The sequence below is a fragment of the Mastigoproctus giganteus genome, chromosome 9 (genome assembly GCF_048544385.1).
Source record: "Mastigoproctus giganteus isolate SK-2022 chromosome 9, ASM4854438v1, whole genome shotgun sequence".
Lineage (NCBI taxonomy): Eukaryota > Metazoa > Arthropoda > Arachnida > Uropygi > Thelyphonidae > Mastigoproctus > Mastigoproctus giganteus.
The window spans coordinates 117181467-117198186 of record NC_143583.1 but is presented as its reverse complement, the minus strand read 5'-3'; the positions used below and the strand labels follow the sequence as shown (position 1 = coordinate 117198186).

Sequence of the window (16720 nt, the reverse complement as noted above, 5' to 3'; positions counted from 1 at the left end):
CATCAACACCAGAGCTTGCATTTGGTCGTCGCGCAACACAGCGGCAACCCCCAAGGCAGAATGCGCTGGTCCCAAAGGAACTAGTAGTTGTTGGGGACTCTATTGTCAGGGAAACGGGGAACATGCTTTGTAAAAAGGATAGGTGGAACAGGACCAGGGTATGTCTGCCAGGGGCAAAGGTTGATGACGTTGTAGAGATATCATCTTTTAAGGGCACAAAAGGTGATATAGTTGTAATACTAATGATATCAAGAGTAGGAGACCGGCAGAATTACTGAACAAGTACAGGTCACTGTTGAAAAAAAGCCGTGAAATAGGGTTGAATTTGAAAGTGTCTGCAATTCTGCCCAGACACAATAGGAGGGAGTATATGATGAGAGCCTTGTCGATCAATTCGGCCCTGGAAAGATTGTGCAAGGCTCAAGGGGTAGAATTTTTTTCAGCCTGGACTGTACTTGTTAACAGGAGAGATTGCTTCTACAGGGATGGGATACACTTAAATAGAAAGGGTGCAAGAATATTTGCTGATGCTATCGAGGCAGTGTTAGGTGGGTCGGAAAACTGCTAGCTTGGGGGGAGACAAAGACGAATAGATTAACAGTAGCCACTGGCAGAGGTGAAAGAGATTCTTGCACTGCTTCTATTGGAATGAGCAGAAGCCTGATAAACAAGATGCAGGATATTTCAGAGACTGCCGGGGGTCATTGCGGTACACGTAAACACATGGGTTGTGTTAGGGTAGCTAAGAATAGAAATAGGTGCATGTATACTTGCTTGCACACCAATGCTAGGAGTTTAGTAAATAAATTTGATGAATTTGAGGTATTGCTCAAAACATCAAAGGCAGATATTGTTGGGATATCAGAGACGTGGTGTCACACAGATATAAGGAATGCAGAACTGGAATTTGGGGAGTACAACGTCTACAGAAAGGATAGACTGGATAGGAAGGGAGGAGGGGTTATGCTATTAGTTAAGAAATACATAAAATTCAAGGAAGTGAAGCCAGTGGACATCGCTGGACAGTGCAGTGTCGAGTCAGTTTGGTGTGACATAAGCATTGGGAAATCAAAATTGAGAGTAGGAGTGTGCTATAGGCCTAATGACTCTGATGAGTATAATAAGAAACTGTACAGGGAAATAGAGTGGGCCAGTAAATCAGAGAGTCTTATAATGGGAGATTTTAATTTCCCATTAAAATCTGACTGGAATTTGACTGGAGATTGACTGGAATTTGGGGGCTGGTCACTCACACACTAGCAAGGCTTTTGTGAATTTATTGGATGATTGTTTTCTACATCAGCATGTTCGGGAAGCAACTAGAGGGAGGAATACTCTTGATTTGATTATCAGCAGTGATTCTTCATGCATTAAGAATCTGCAGATAAATGAACCACTAGGTGGCAGTGATCACAGTGTGCTGAAGTGGGATTTACTCAAAGAGGTAACTACCATTAGGGGTAAAGGGAAGGGTTATTGCTTTCGTAAAGGCGACTATGATGGACTGAGACAGTGTTTGGGTTCTGTGCAGTGGGACCGACTGATGATGTTACCAACAGCAAATGCACAATGGGAAGCATTCAAAGAACTTATCTTGGAAGCTACTAGGCTTTACATACCAACTAAGAAATATTGTTCAAGGTTTCGGCCTAAATGGATGTCAGATGAACTGATGAGGCATATGGCAGAGAAGAAATATGCATGGGATACATACAAATTAACACATGACACAGAAGCCTATGATAGATACAAGTTGATCTGTAACCAGGTTACAAAGGAGGTTAGGCAGGCAAAGGCAGATTACGAGAAATCTTTGGCAAGGGATGCAAAGAAAAACAGCAAAGAGTTCTCTACTTATGTAAACTCTAGAAGGAAGGGAATGAATCAGATTGGTCCACTTGATATCGATGGGTCAACTGTTGATGATCCTGCTCAGGTAGCTGACAAACTAAATGAATATTTTGCATCGACATTCACACATGAGGAGTTATTTAGCGAGGGGAAAGCCAGAGGTGTATTCAACTCTTGCAGTAAGCTAGAGAATCTTGTAATAACTGAGAGTAAAGTGGAGGAGAAATTGTTGAAGATAAACACAAGAAAGGCACCCGGGGTGGATGGGATCTATCCAGTTATATTAAAGGAGGCAGCAAAGGAAGTAAGCAAACCCTTAGCCATAATTATGAGAGCTTCCTTGGACTCAGGGGAGGTACCCACAGACTGGAGATGTGCAAATCTCACCCCAATTCACAAAGGAGGATCAGAGGCTGACACAAGTAATTATAGACCTGTGAGTTTAACTTCTGTTCCAGGAAAATTAATGGAGGCACTAGTTAAAGAAGCACTGCAGGATCATTTAGACAAGACTTCAGCTATAGCTCGGACACAGCATGGTTTTGTAAAGGGGAAGTCATGCCTGACCAATTTGATTGGATACTATGATGCAGTCACAAAGGAACTGGATGCAGGGAATAACTTTGATATTATATACTTGGATCTTAGAAAGGCTTTTGATACTGTTGCACATGGAAGACTGCTGCACAAATTGGAGCAGTGTGGCATTGGAGGCAAATTGCTGCTATGGATAAAGGGGGTGGCTGAGGTGGAGAAGACAGAGAGTGGTAATCAATGGACACTGCTCGTCGTGGACTAATGTTATTAGTGGAGTCCCTCAGGGCTCAGTGTTGGGTCCATTATTGTTTTCTGTATTCATAAATGATATTGATGAGGGTATATCAAGCTTAATGTCGAAGTTTGCAGACGATACAAAGGTAGGCAGGGTTGTCAAGGACACTACTGACACTGTGCTGCTGCAACAGGATCTGGAAAGGTTGAGCAGATGGGCTGAGAGGTGGCAAATGAAGTTTAACATTGACAAATGTAAAGTACTACACATGGGAAACAGCAACCCCAGAGCAACGTATCAACTGTGTGGTACTACACTTAAGGTGGTAGAAAATGAAAAAGACCTGGGAGTAATTGTGCAGTCAGATATGAAGTTCTCTGAGCAGTGCAGACGGGCTGCAAGAGTAGCTCATGGTGTATTGTCAATGATATATAGGAATTTTTCTAGCAGGGATAAGGAGGTGATTATTCCCTTGGAATAATCACCTCCCTATCCCTGGCCACACCTAGAGTACTGTATACTGTATACACCAGGCCACACCTAGAGTACTGTATACAGGTCTGGAGGCCTCATTTCAAGAAGGATGTAGAGCTGCTGGAACGAGTACAGAGAAGGGCAACAAGATTAGTGAATGGAACAAAGGGGTGCTCTTACGAAGAAAGGCTTAAGTTTTGCAAATTACAGTGTCTGGAGACTAGGCACCAGCGAGGTGATCTGATAGAGGTGAATAAGGCCTTGAATGGTTTGAGCATGCTCAATGCTGATGGGATTCTTCCTCTCGCTCAGAATAATCACCTGAGAGGGCATAAATTCAAATTGAGGAAAGACAGATGTAGGATAGACGTGCGGAAATTTGCCTTTAGCCAGCGGGTGGTTGGTTGGTGGAACAGACTTCCATCCCTTGTTGTGGAAGTTGATAGCCTAAATAAGTTTAAGGCTCAGCTGGACAGGTATTTTGAACGAACAGAGGGGTGAAGTGGAAGTGGTTTTTTTTTTTTTTTTTTTTTTTGGCTGATGCTGCATAAGCTTGCTTTCTTGCATCAAATGCCTCTACTAATGCTAATGCTAATGAAATGTACCAACTGGGTGGTGTTACACTCAGGGTAGTGGAGAATGAAAGAGACCTGTGGTACTTCTGCAGTCAGATCTAAAGTTTTCTGAGCAGGGCAGACAGGCTGCCAGAGTAGGTCATGGGATCTTGTCAGTGATATACAGGAATTTTGCGAGCAGGGATAAGGAGGTTATTATTCCCTTTTTTAAGGCAATGGTCAGGCCACACCTTGAGTACTACGTACAGGAAGGATGTAGAGTTGCTAGAACCAGTACAGAGAAGAGCAACAAGACTGGTGAAGGGAACAAAGGGGTACTCTTATGAAGAAAGGCTTAAGTTCTGCAAATTGTAGCTTCTGGAGACTAGGCACCTGCGAGGCAATCTGACTGAGGTGTATAAAGCCTTGAATGGATTGAGCAGGCTTAATGCTGATGGTATTCTTCCTCTTTCTCAGATTACAAACCTGAGGGGGCATAGGTTGAAACTGAGGAAAGTGTGTTGTAGAATAGATATGCGGAATTTTGCCTTTAGCCAGCGGGCACAAACTTCAATATGTTGTTGTCAAAGTTGATAGCTTAAATAAATTCAAGGCAGAACTAGACAAATATTTGGAATGAATGGATCAGCGAAATAAGAAGGGGTTTTTTTGGCTGATAATTCTGTACTATCTTGCTTTCTTGCATCATGTGCCTCTACTAATGCTAATTTCATCTTTTACTGACGCCTTTGATTGATGATCAATTTTTTCAATTTCTTTAAGGGACTCTAATACTTCTAACTTGAATTTAGTCAATGTACTAATAGGAATAGCATGTGGTTGCCTTTTTCTAATTCCAGTCAACAGCATTTTGGGCTATGCTGTTTGTCAGTAATATTTTCAAAATCAAACTCATCTTCTGAATTAGTATTAGATGTTACAAAGTTTGTATTTCCTCCCCTGGGGCTGAGCATTCTTGAGGGTTTCTTATTCTGAGAACTATATCACATAAAGCTTCCTTTGCTTTGCTTTGTTGTCCATCTGTTAATGAACATCTGTACTTGGGATCAACATAAATTCCAGCGAACATTACATTGTTTCTTAATAAAGTTTTTTCCTTCACTTCCATGGAGGAAATGATACCTTCAGCTATGGAACCATATATCTTGGAAAGGCTATTCCTTTAGGAACTGACCATGGATCAAGTGTTCACCTTGAATTTTCTTTGTAGTGATATGTGGTCAGTAAACAAGTTTTTAAGTTTCTGCACCTGGTCCCACAGTACTTCTGTTAGTGTTGCTTCAGGGTTGGCCATGTTAATAAGGATAAGTGTAAAGTGTGTTTAGGGTTTAATGGCACCATGTCAATAGGAATAAAATTTAAATTAAATTATTATATTAGGGTTATCTGTAATTGATTGCATAAACCTGTATTTGCATGTGTTCTCTGGTCGATTTGCCTGTTTTGCTGGATGAAAAAACCCCAGTTTCTCAGGGAAAAAACCTTGCTATCTATGCCTGAGACCAACTAACTCAGCCATGGAGTGAATAAAACCCATTAAAATTCCTCGTGTCATCGATGGAATTCAAACCCAGGCCTTTTCCACCCAGTGTGGGGAGGATGGTGACGATACCACTGTGCTACTCACGCAGACTGTCACTAAGGATAGGTAGCTTGTAGCTTGATCCAAAATTGTTACTTTTCCAGCACACTGTTTAATTATTGCTTCTATTTTTGGCTTTCTAGCAGCTAGTACAACCTGCCTCACCTTACTTACCAGAGCAATTGCATGTGTATTTCCTAAGCCATCACAAATTGCCAGCTCTAAAGTATGAACAGCACAACACATGTGCTGGAGAGGCTTGAAATTTCTTCCATAATGTGACTTAAATCCAGATGTGCTTCTGAATCATCATCATCAGATTCTAATTCTGGAGTCTCACCACTTGATTCATCTCTTTCACTTTCATCATCTGTTGACATTTTTGAAAAATAACATGTGCATTATTCGAAAACCACTCACTGGTTTAGACATTAAAAAAACAAACTAAAACAAAACATAGTAAACAAAAAAGAACAGGGAAATGAAAACTACACCATGAAACATCAAAGTACACCATGAAACATCATATGACATATGGGCCACTCTCAAGATTATGACTGACCAAGTTAGTTGGAGCCATGGAGCCAGTTTTTTTTTTACTGGCTCCAGCTCCATAGAAACCTCTGGCTCCATGGCTCCACAGCCCTGGTTGCAGTTGTGACATCAGGAGAGGATAATGCTGTGACAAAGGCAGTCAAGTAAGTATTAATTTTTATCTTTGGGCAGGTTGTCTCTGAAACTTATGGTATGCATTTATTTGAATTATTATAATTCTAGAAGAAATTGAGATTTTTAAAGTAATTTTGTAGCTTCAGTTATTAAATTTAATGCATAAAATCATCATTTAGATCTTTAAATCATCTTTTGCAATTTAATTTTTAAAAAAACTTGTAATTTATTGTTTACAAATAGGTAAAGTTAAAAAAAACAGGTAGTAAATTGAAAGCTTTTTATAATGAAATAAGTATAATTAAATTAATGAAATAAGCATAATTTAATTTTTTAGATACCCGTCAAGGTAACTGCTATTTGGAATTTACAAATGGCCAGTGTAGAAATAAGTTATCTGTACGTTTATCGAATGTGGAGTGTTGTTGTGGAGAAAACATGGGAAAAGGATGGGGTGGTCCTCCTTGTGAACCATGCCCACTTCCTGGATCAAGTAAGTTGCATGTTTAAAATAATTAATATATTGTTTTATATAACTTTATTATACTAGATAATGTTTTAGAAGACGAAATGCACAAGGCATAATTTCTTATGGGTTTAGGTAATTAACTATATAATATCGATGTAGATACACCATAGTTTACCCATAAATTTGAACTACATATGTAGTGTAAAGGCATCGTTTTAATTGTATCTCGTATTGCAGGTGCCTTCACAACGAGATAGCTGGTATTGCACTACTTCAAATAAATAATGCTTCTCTAATAGAGAAGACTACTGTTATTTATTTTCAGTGGATACCACTACCATACGATTGTTTCGAAGCTAGTGAGCTTCATCATCAGTGGGTGTGCAGGTACCCCGGTAATGCAACATGCCATCACAGTTACGAAGTTATTTCCACAATACAAGAGATGGCAAATGTGGTTGGTAATAATGTATTAGAACAGGGGTTCCCAACCTTTTTCAAGCATCGATCCCTTACAAGAAAAAAAAATTTCCATCGACCCCCCCTTTAAAACTTAATTATTACTATAACTCTAAAACGATATGTGTATACTATATAAACAGTGTTAAATTTAGATTTTGTTCAGATGGAAGGACAATCTATGTACAAGTAGAATTTTAAACTTATTTTTTAGTCTTCAACACAAAATTTTTGACATTTTTTAATGCCTAATTATCTTCAACGGAAACAAACAGGATTCTTAGAGTGGGCATTTCCCTCTATATAGTACCCAAAACACATATTGTTAAAAATTTCAAGATAATTATGATAAGCCTTTGGATTTTTTAATCAGTGGTGTATTATATTAGTTCTAATAAAATTTTGTTCGACTGATTGAAATAAGCAAAATGTTTCAATAATAATTTATTGTACAAAATAATATTACATACAAGTATGAAGTCAGTAATAGTAAATAGGAAACGTAAAAAAAATATTTATGAACAATAGTACAAGAAGTATATAAAAATAAAATAAAATAATATCATATTTATATTATTAATGAGATGGTTGGGCTTGATGTTTAGATATAATGTTTGAAATGTTTGCTTCAAAATTACTTAATATTATTCGTAAATCTCCACGTTCTGATATATTTAATCTACTTCTACTTTTTCTTAATAAATTATTCAGGTGGCTAAAACCTGCCTCCACTAAATAAGAACTCGGAAAGCTAACAATAATGGTTCAAATATATGTTTTAATCCTGGGCATTTTTGCCTTATATTTTTTGAATTCCAAAATTTTGCATATCCATTTGTTTCGAACAAAACTTTTAATTCGAGATCTTCTCTTATTTCAGTTAATTCTTCTTGTAAAGAAATATCTGTTCCGGTTATGTCACATTCAAATGGCTCAACAATCCATGATGATACATCCAAGTTTTCAAGATCTTTAAAGCGAACATTCTTATCTTCTTTCAATTTTTTCAAATAATCGGTATATAATAGTATATCATCAGCAGAAATTTTATCTTTTTCTAGAATAGACAGTTGTCTTAAATTTTCAAAATAACGAAAATCCGATTGGTTTAGTGTGAATAAAAAAAGATCAATTTTTAGAACGAAACCCAAGAATAATTGTCTGTACTTGAATAAGATTGATATCTTTTCCTTGTAACTTATTTTGGATATTGTTAAATTGGGAAAACATATCTGCTAAGTAAAATATATGCCTTTTTAAATCTAATAATTGCATTCCCATAAGTTCATCAATTTGAAGGAGAAATTCTACAGCTGTATCGAAAATTTCGACTAATCTCTGTAAACAATTGCCTTTGGACAGCCAGCGCACATCTGAGTGAAACAACACATTATTATATATTTCGTCATTGCTATCACGCAATTGTGCAAAAAGATGATCATTTAAAGATTTCAATTTTATAATATTTATAGTTTTATGCACAAATCTAGAACATCATGAAGTTTTTCATTAATTTTTTTGCAACTAAATGTTGTCTGTGCAAAACACAATGCACTATTCGAACATTCTGGACTTTTTTCTTCAGATGAGCTAGGAATCCTCTATATTTACCAATCATTGCAGGTGCTCCATCACAAGCTGCCGCAATTACAATGGAAATAGGTATTTTATATTTGTCTAAAAATTTTTCAAAATAATTTCACCTGTTGGGTGAAATATAATAGTCTCTAATTGCTCAGCAGTAAGATTTTCTTCTGTTATTTATTCTTTTCTTGGGCTATAATAGCGAAAATAAATCATCAATATGCTCATTCTACCCAAAGTTGCCTCGTCTAACTGAATGGAGAATTTACTTGTTTGTAGATCAAATAATAAAGACTTTTTAATATCCTTAGCCATTTCATCGATGTGATATTGCACTGTGTTATTACTCAGCGGAATATTTTTTAATATTAGATCTGGGTCTATCTTCATTACAGTACTTATTACCTCTCTTACTGCAGGTAAAATTAATTTTTCACCAACTGTATGAGGATATCCTCCTTTTGCAATTAAAAGTGATATGGTGTAAGATGCTTACATTCCACCTTCAACATTTTTAGAAGTGGATGATTTAAAAAATGACTTAAGTCCCCTTTTTGAACATAAAATAAATTTTTCTTTTAAATTTTTAAAATACTCTAAATTATTTTCTTTTTTATTAGGATGTATTCTTTCAATGTGCTCTTTCATCTTTGATGGTTTCATAGCGTCAGTTAGTAAATGTTTTTTCACAGATGAGATAGAGGCATTGTATCATTTCCCGGCATAGAAATAAACCCTAAGCTTAAATATTCTTGGGAATACTGCCGGCACTTTCTTTTTGGTACTGACATATTTATTAAATTCCTTAAAATTAAATAAAAATAATCAAAAATAATGAAGCAATCACGTCTGACAAATAATTATTATATATATATATACTTACAACTATTCGCACAAATTAATATATTTTTATAAACTGCATCTACCATAAAATAAATATAAAACTAATGTATGTTTAAATTTCGACCTTACTCGTTGCACTCTAAATCCATAATATAACTCTGGTCACTGAAACAAGAGAAATTGCACTTGATGATCACATAGTGTTCACGTGAACAGTATGTGGGCCTAAAGGGCCCATATTACATTGTACAACTTGCTAGCTACACAAAAACACTAAACCAGACTTCTGAACAATACAAAAATTTTAAAATAAATGAATTTAGTTAAGAAAAATGTATAAAAAAAATTAAATATAATAATACAACATAGATCTTATTTAATCGGACCCAAGTCAACCGCTAATAGTTCATTGACCCCCAAAAGACCCCTAAAGGTTCATCGACCTCGTTGGGAACCCCTAGTTTATATCATACAAATAAATATTTACAAGGATATAAAATTGATTGAAAGTAAGTAATACTCTAAAAGTTAAACTGTTGCAGTTAATTAATAGATTAAAAGCTCATAGCTCCAATTTCACAGTGACAAAGAATTACTATTCTGTGGTTCTTCCCAATATAAGGTACCTGGTAAATATACTATATACGAGGGCTGTTCAATAAAGAATGATGATCATTTTTTTTTTTTTTTTTTTTACTTACTCCAACATTTCTGCCATTCTTCAAAAACATGGTGGAAACCATTTTTTGAGAATCGCCTCCAATGTCTTTAGGAAATGTTTTCCTTGCAGCTCCTTCTTTAACTTTGGAAATGAAAAAAAAAAAAAAAATTGCAGGGTGTAAGGTCAGGTCTTATCAACTATTGGTAGGTTATGCACCTACAATGGTTGTAATGGGTAACAGGGAATTAGGGTCCAATCCTGGAGAGGGAATCTTAGAAATGACTACCACATTCAAGGAAGACACAGATGTGCAAATTCCCTTTTCAGTGTGAGGTCTTGCATTGTGTGATGCATCATCCACCCACCTGCATGCAGTTGTGGTTGTTTGCAACAAGTGTGCAGCACAGTTCTGTAGTAAGTGCCTGTAAAAGTTGTATGATGTAGCACAACATGCTGGTAAACCATTCCTTGAATGGCAAAAAAAGAGATGACCATAATCTTCCCTGCAGAAGCCACAGCTTTGGCCCTTTTCAGTGTTGAAGATGACGTAGCTTCCAAACAGAGCTTTGCTTCTTGCCCTCTGGGTCAAAATGAAGCCATCTCTCATTCACCATTATCTCGATGTGCTGAACCTCATAGTCTTCAGTGACCATCTGTTGCAGCTCCTGGCAGACCTCTAAGTGAACTTGCTATTGCTCAGGTGTGAGTAGTTCTGGAACCAGTATGCACAAAACACTTGTTATATGCAAATGGTCATGGAGAATACTGTGCAGAGTTTATTCTCATCTGATATTCTTACCATTTCTGCCATTTACCTGACTGCTATATGATGATCTTCTCTCATGATTACAGAATAATATCTTCACGTGTCATGTCCATCGTTATGTAGGCAAAACTGAACAGGTATAAAATTCGACTGCCCACTAAGGTCACACTGTGTGGATGAGTCAACTGCGTAGTTACTATGTGATGCAGCTTGGTTTGGTCTTAAATTCCGTATCTTAGTTAGATATAGCAAACAGTAGAGGCTGTTCATGAAAAATTATGACCATTCTTTGTTTACCAGCCTACATACCATGTACCTTAGAACATTTTACTGTTAACAAAAGCAGTAAGTGCTTTTGAAAGCGTTAGTGAATTTTATACTGGTTTATTTTTAATTCTTTTGGCCTATTAATTTTAATATTTTAATTTTTACAATATTATTTATATTCAATCTGTTTAATATTTTATATAAATCTTTATTTATTTGTATAATGAACTGTCAGAGTTCTGTTCAGGTGGTTGTTGTTAGTTAAACCTTATTTTGAAAATTGTTTCCAACCATTGAGGCCTCTTGAATGATGGATACTAAACTTTTTGATTGAATGCGAAAATACTGATTACACTCCGCTTACATTATGTATGCAGGTTGTTTTTTACTTAATTTTTGAACCTTCCTCTACTGTAGCAAGGAAATTGTGAGTCACAGAAAAACTATGGTTCTGGCTGCGAAAAAGCAGCAGACTTTCTGCTTGCAAGTGATGGCAGAGATGATACAGATATGCCATTATCATGATATATATATATTTTTTTTTAATGATTAATTCCAGAAAATGAGTTTTCCACCTTCCATACATTGAAAGGTGATTCTATTGTATAGTAAATGAAATATAGGAGATTTGATGGTTTAAGAATTTGAATGCCATAAGGTACTGATCGAACACTATATTCTTTGTGAATAATGCTGCTGTTATGTAGGCCATAAAAATGGAATTGCAACAATATTAAAAGAAAAGCAAAAGCGGAGCTTTTGTTATAAACTGTCTGTGACATTTAATTCATTTTGTTGAAGAAAAGGGTACAAGTTTGCTTGAATTTAGACAAAATCCTTGTTGACATATAATATTTATTAAAGAGAAGTGATAAAATAAAGAAAAGCATGGTTTAAAAATATTCACATTCAAAAAAAAAAAGGCCAAGAAAATATTAAAATATGTATGGACAAGAAGGCTTTCACTTTGCAGAAGTTATCAATGTCTGTTGACAAGAAAAGTTGATTAATAATAGGTTTATTGTTTTTTTTAAAGGAGGTGGTTGCTCAGAAGCCTTCATCTTTTTTCTTTGAAATTTTGTCAAATTCCAGAATGTAAACATAGTACGAGGACCTAATTTTTTGCTTTCAAATGTGGCATTATAGATCCTTTCGCATGTCTCTGAGTGGTCACTAGAGGTCTCTAATTTCATCATACTGAGTGGCACTGTGATCAGTTTCATAAGTGCAGCACACTGATAGTTCAGAATGGTGGATGTTACAAATATACATGTCAAGCAAAGTGCAGTGATTGAATTTCTTACCAAGGAAGAAGTGATTGATACCTATTGAAATCTATAAGCATCTCAAAAATATTTATGGTGATAATACTGTAAATGTGAGTACTGTTAGACATTGAGTAAGACACTTTGAGAGTGGGGAAAGTGACAACATTGTTGACAAGCCTCAAAGTGGCTGGCCAGTAATGTCAGTGACAACAGACAATAAGAGCTGGATCAACATGCTGATCAAAGAGGACCACTGCATCACGACACACGAATTGTGCGATGTGTATAGTATTGTGCGAATTGTGTATAGGGAAACCTGCCATGATAATGAAAATGCTAACCCATGAGCACAAAGACTCCTGGAAAGTCATCTGTACGGAACTTCTCCAGCGTTATGAGAGTGAAGGAGAGGTTTTTCTTTCACGCAGAGTCACAAATGATGAAACCTGGGTCCACCGTTATGATCCCGAAATGAAGAGACAGTGGATGGAGTGGCACCATCAAAATTCACTGTCCAGGAAGAAGTTCAAAAGTAATATTGAAAATGTTGAAAGCCCGTATCTGTAGAGTTTGACCAGGAAAAAACCTTAATGAGGTTCTTCTTCTCCATGACAATGCATGACCCTACACCAGTCTGTGCACGATGGAGGCCCTTGCAAAACTGGGGTGCACTGTTCTTCCTCACACCTCTCATAGTCCGGATCTTGCACCTTCTGTCTATCACCTCTTCGGCCCGCTGAAGGGTGCACTCTGTGGAATCCATTTTGCGGACGACGACCAGCTCAAGCACAGTGTTAAAAGACATAGTTGTAGGAATTCAATTTTCTGAGAAAAAAATGGGAGGCATTACTTTCATGCCATTCCTCGTACATTAAGAACATAGAAAGAATTAAAAGAGGAAATCTTGCCTTAAGAACCTAAGAATGGCTTCTGCTTAAAAACTGCAATTAAAGAAAAAACTTCCAAATTAAAGTAATTAACTGTTGAGAAATGAGGTAATACAACAATCTGATTCTTTTTTACACTACTATAAAGTTTCATTTCTCAAGGATCATTATTTGGACTTCAAGAAATTGAAATTAATTTTTGCTAGGCCTTTGTATAATAGGAAATTTAACATTGGGCTAAATTGGGCTTTAAAATTTTGAAAATTTGCCAATTTGTCAGCTCTTCTGAAAATCAAGAAACATTCTTAAAAATTATTGATAATACTTTATTTTTTAGGATCTGTGCATTGCCCTGTACAGTACCCTGAATATTTGTTATTTCCCCTGAAGTTGTGGATACTTATGTTAAAAATTAGAATCTTGATACATTTCTGTCATAGACTGGGATTTTGATTTCTAATGATGGATGATATTGATGGTATGGGCAGTTTACCCCTAGTCAAATATTTTCTCTTTCCCCCCATGGGTATACTCATGACAAAGTTAACAAGTTCTCTCAAAACTCTCACAACTGATGTAACTCCAAGGCTAAAACTTGAAAGGCTCAAGGCTACTAGCAGGTCACAGTATTTCTTGCTGATGTCTTTCCAATTGATGATATGTTGCTGTGTAAAGAGATTAAAGGAAACTTGTTAAATGAAAACATCAAAATAATAAAAACTGTGATAAATTTCCTTTTTTTGATCCTAGTATGGCATAATCAGTGCCTATCTCCTATGTCTTAGTTTCTAAATGAGTTCCTACCTCTGAATCTATCATTACATTCCCTCAGTCTCCCATTACTTCTGATGGATATCTGAAAGTAACACAGAATAAACTCTCTTCTGCTGGCAAGTTCATATTAAAGAGAACTCAACTTGGTGAGAGTTTGAAGGCATTGGTGAATCATAGATATCCACTAGTCAAAGAGTTAAAGAACATGCTACTAAAACCTGAAAAGAAACACTTCAAAATTCTGAATGGCAGAGAACTCTGGTCCCAGAGGAAGTAGCCATTGTTGGAGACTGTGTTATCAAAGAAAGAGGAATATTGCTTAAAAAATTAACAGGTGGAATAGGACCATTGTACATCTTCAAGGGGCAAAAGTTAACAAGATTTGAAAGCAGATATCATCTTTTAAGGGTATTAAATGATATTGCTGTATACACATTGATATTTAACAGGTATAGAGCAATTTTGAGAAAAATTTGTGAGTTGTTTCTGAATTCTGGCCACAATAGTAGGGAGTATACCTGAGAGAGAGAGAGAGAGAGAGAGAGAGAGAGAGAGAGAGAGAGAGAGAGAGAGAGAGAGAGAGAGAGAGAGAGATGGTGCCTCCGTAGCCAGGTGGGAAGGAGCAGCAGTGCATAGCACACGCTTCTTGATTAGACCGGGGTTTGAGCCTGTCACCACCAAAATAAGGAGGATGCGGAAAGGTCAGGTCACCGCATATCCCGGAGCAATATGGCCTTAGTTGCTAATGCTCCTAAAAACCAAACAACAAACAACAAACAAACAAACAGAGAGAGAGAGAGAGAGAGAGAGAGAGAGAGAGAGCGCGCGCACGCGCGCTTCCATTGCAAGGCTCTTGAGGTAGAATTTTTCTCATTACGCTCTGTGCTTGTTTAGTATTAGCAATGCCGATATGGTGCAAGGAAGCCTATGGCGTAGTCTGCACCGCCTCCGTAGCCAGGTGGGAAGGAGCAGCAGTGCATAGCACACGCTTCTTGATTAAACCGGGGTTCGAGCCGTAACCACCAAATACGGAGGATGCGGAAAGGTCAGGGAATGACTACCGCATATCCTGGAGCAAAATGGCCTTAGTTGCTAATGCTCCTAAATAACAAACAAACAAGCTTAGTCTGCACCAGCCAAAAAAAGAAAAAAAAGGATAAAATAGTAAGAAAATTAAAAAATAAATAAATAGTTAATAAAAAAAAAGGAAATAGACAAAACCTATGCATTTCTCTTTTCCTGTAAGTAACTATCCAGCTGACTTTGAATTTCCCCAAACTGTCAGTCTCTACCACCCACATAGGTAACTTATTCCAGTAATTTATAACTGTAATAAGTTCCAGTTAAAACTCTCTGCAATCCAGTCTAAACATCTTCCCACCATAACTTGAATTTATGGCCCCTAGTTCTAGAATCATTTATGATCATGAAAATTTCATCCTCATTCATTTTATTTATGCCTCTCAGAACCTTAAACACCTCAATCAAGTCTCCTCTAAGGTGCCTAGTTTCCAAGCTCTGCAACCCACATGTTTGAAGTCTTTCCTCATATGGATTCCCTTTTGCTGATCTCATCAGGTGAGTTACCCTTCTCTGGATCCTTTCAAGAAGCACAATGTCTTTCTTTAGGTGTGGTCTCAATACTTGAACACAGTATTCAAAGTTTGGTCTAACAATAGTCTTATATAATGGGATTATGATGTCCTTATCTCTATTAGCAAATGTTCGATAAATCATTGAGAGGACGCCGCCATGGGCCTTTCTTGCAACCTGTCTACAATGCTCAGAGAACTTAAAGTCTGACCGTATCGTAACACCAAGTCCCCTTCCTCCACTACCGGCTTTAGTTCAACTCCACCGAGTGTATAAGTTATTTTGGGATTACTATTCTCCAGGTGCAATACCTTGCACTTTGCTGGATTAAACCTTAGCTGCTGTTTTTCTGACCATCACTGAAGTCTATCTAGGTCAGTCTGAAGAAGCTGTGCTTGACGGTGATCATTAACTACTCTACCAATCTTTACATCATCTGCAAATTTAGACATCATGCCCTCCATCTCTTCATCGATGTCATTTATGAAAATCAAAAACAACACTGGTCCTAATACTGATCCTTGGGGAATCCCACTTCTTACATTAACCCAGTCTGAGGAATAACCATTTATCACAACCCTCTGCCTCCTGCCATGAAGCCATCCAGCTAGCCATCTAGGGATTTTCTCTGTGCTTCCAACCTTTTCCAACTTATAAAGTAACTGCTCATATGGGACTGAATCAAATGCTTTGCTGAAATCAAAATAAACAATGTTGAAATTATTCCTTAAATCCAGTTCATTAATGGCCCTGCTAAATTGGCTAACCAGGTTTGTAAACATGATTTTCCCTTTATAAAATCACCTTGAGTACTGTATACATGTCTGGAGGCCTCATTTTAGGAAAGATTCAGAGCTGCTGGAACGAGTAGAGAGAAGGGCAACAAGATTAGTGAATGGAACAAAGGGTTGCTCTTACGAAGAAAGACTTTCCAAGTTTTGAAAATTAGAGTTTCTGGAGACAGCACCTGTGAGGTGATCTGATTGAGGTGTATAAGGCCTTGAATGGTTTGAGCAAGCTCAGTGCTGATGGGATTCTTCCTCTTGCCCAGATTAATTGCCCGAGGGGACATAAATTCAAATTGAGGAAAGACAGTTGTAGAATAGATGTGTGGAAATTTGCCTTTAGCCAGCAGGTAGTTGATTGCTGGAACAAACTTCTATCTGTCATTGTAGAAGTTGACAGCTTAAATAAATTCAAGGCAGAACTAGACAAACATTTGGAGC

General features: G+C 37.0%; 1 protein-coding gene across 3 annotated transcripts in view; it reads left to right on the top strand.

Moving 5' to 3' along the window:
- The window catches only part of LOC150080668 (fibrillin-2-like), a 1460049-nt gene that overhangs the window by 216387 nt on the left and 1226942 nt on the right, over positions 1-16720 (top strand). For all 3 annotated transcript variants that reach the window (XM_090381969.1, XM_090381968.1, XM_090381967.1), the window contains exon 8: positions 6261-6416. In XM_090381969.1, the coding sequence (XP_090238095.1) occupies positions 6261-6416 (156 nt within the window). The remainder of the gene's footprint in view (positions 1-6260; positions 6417-16720) is intronic.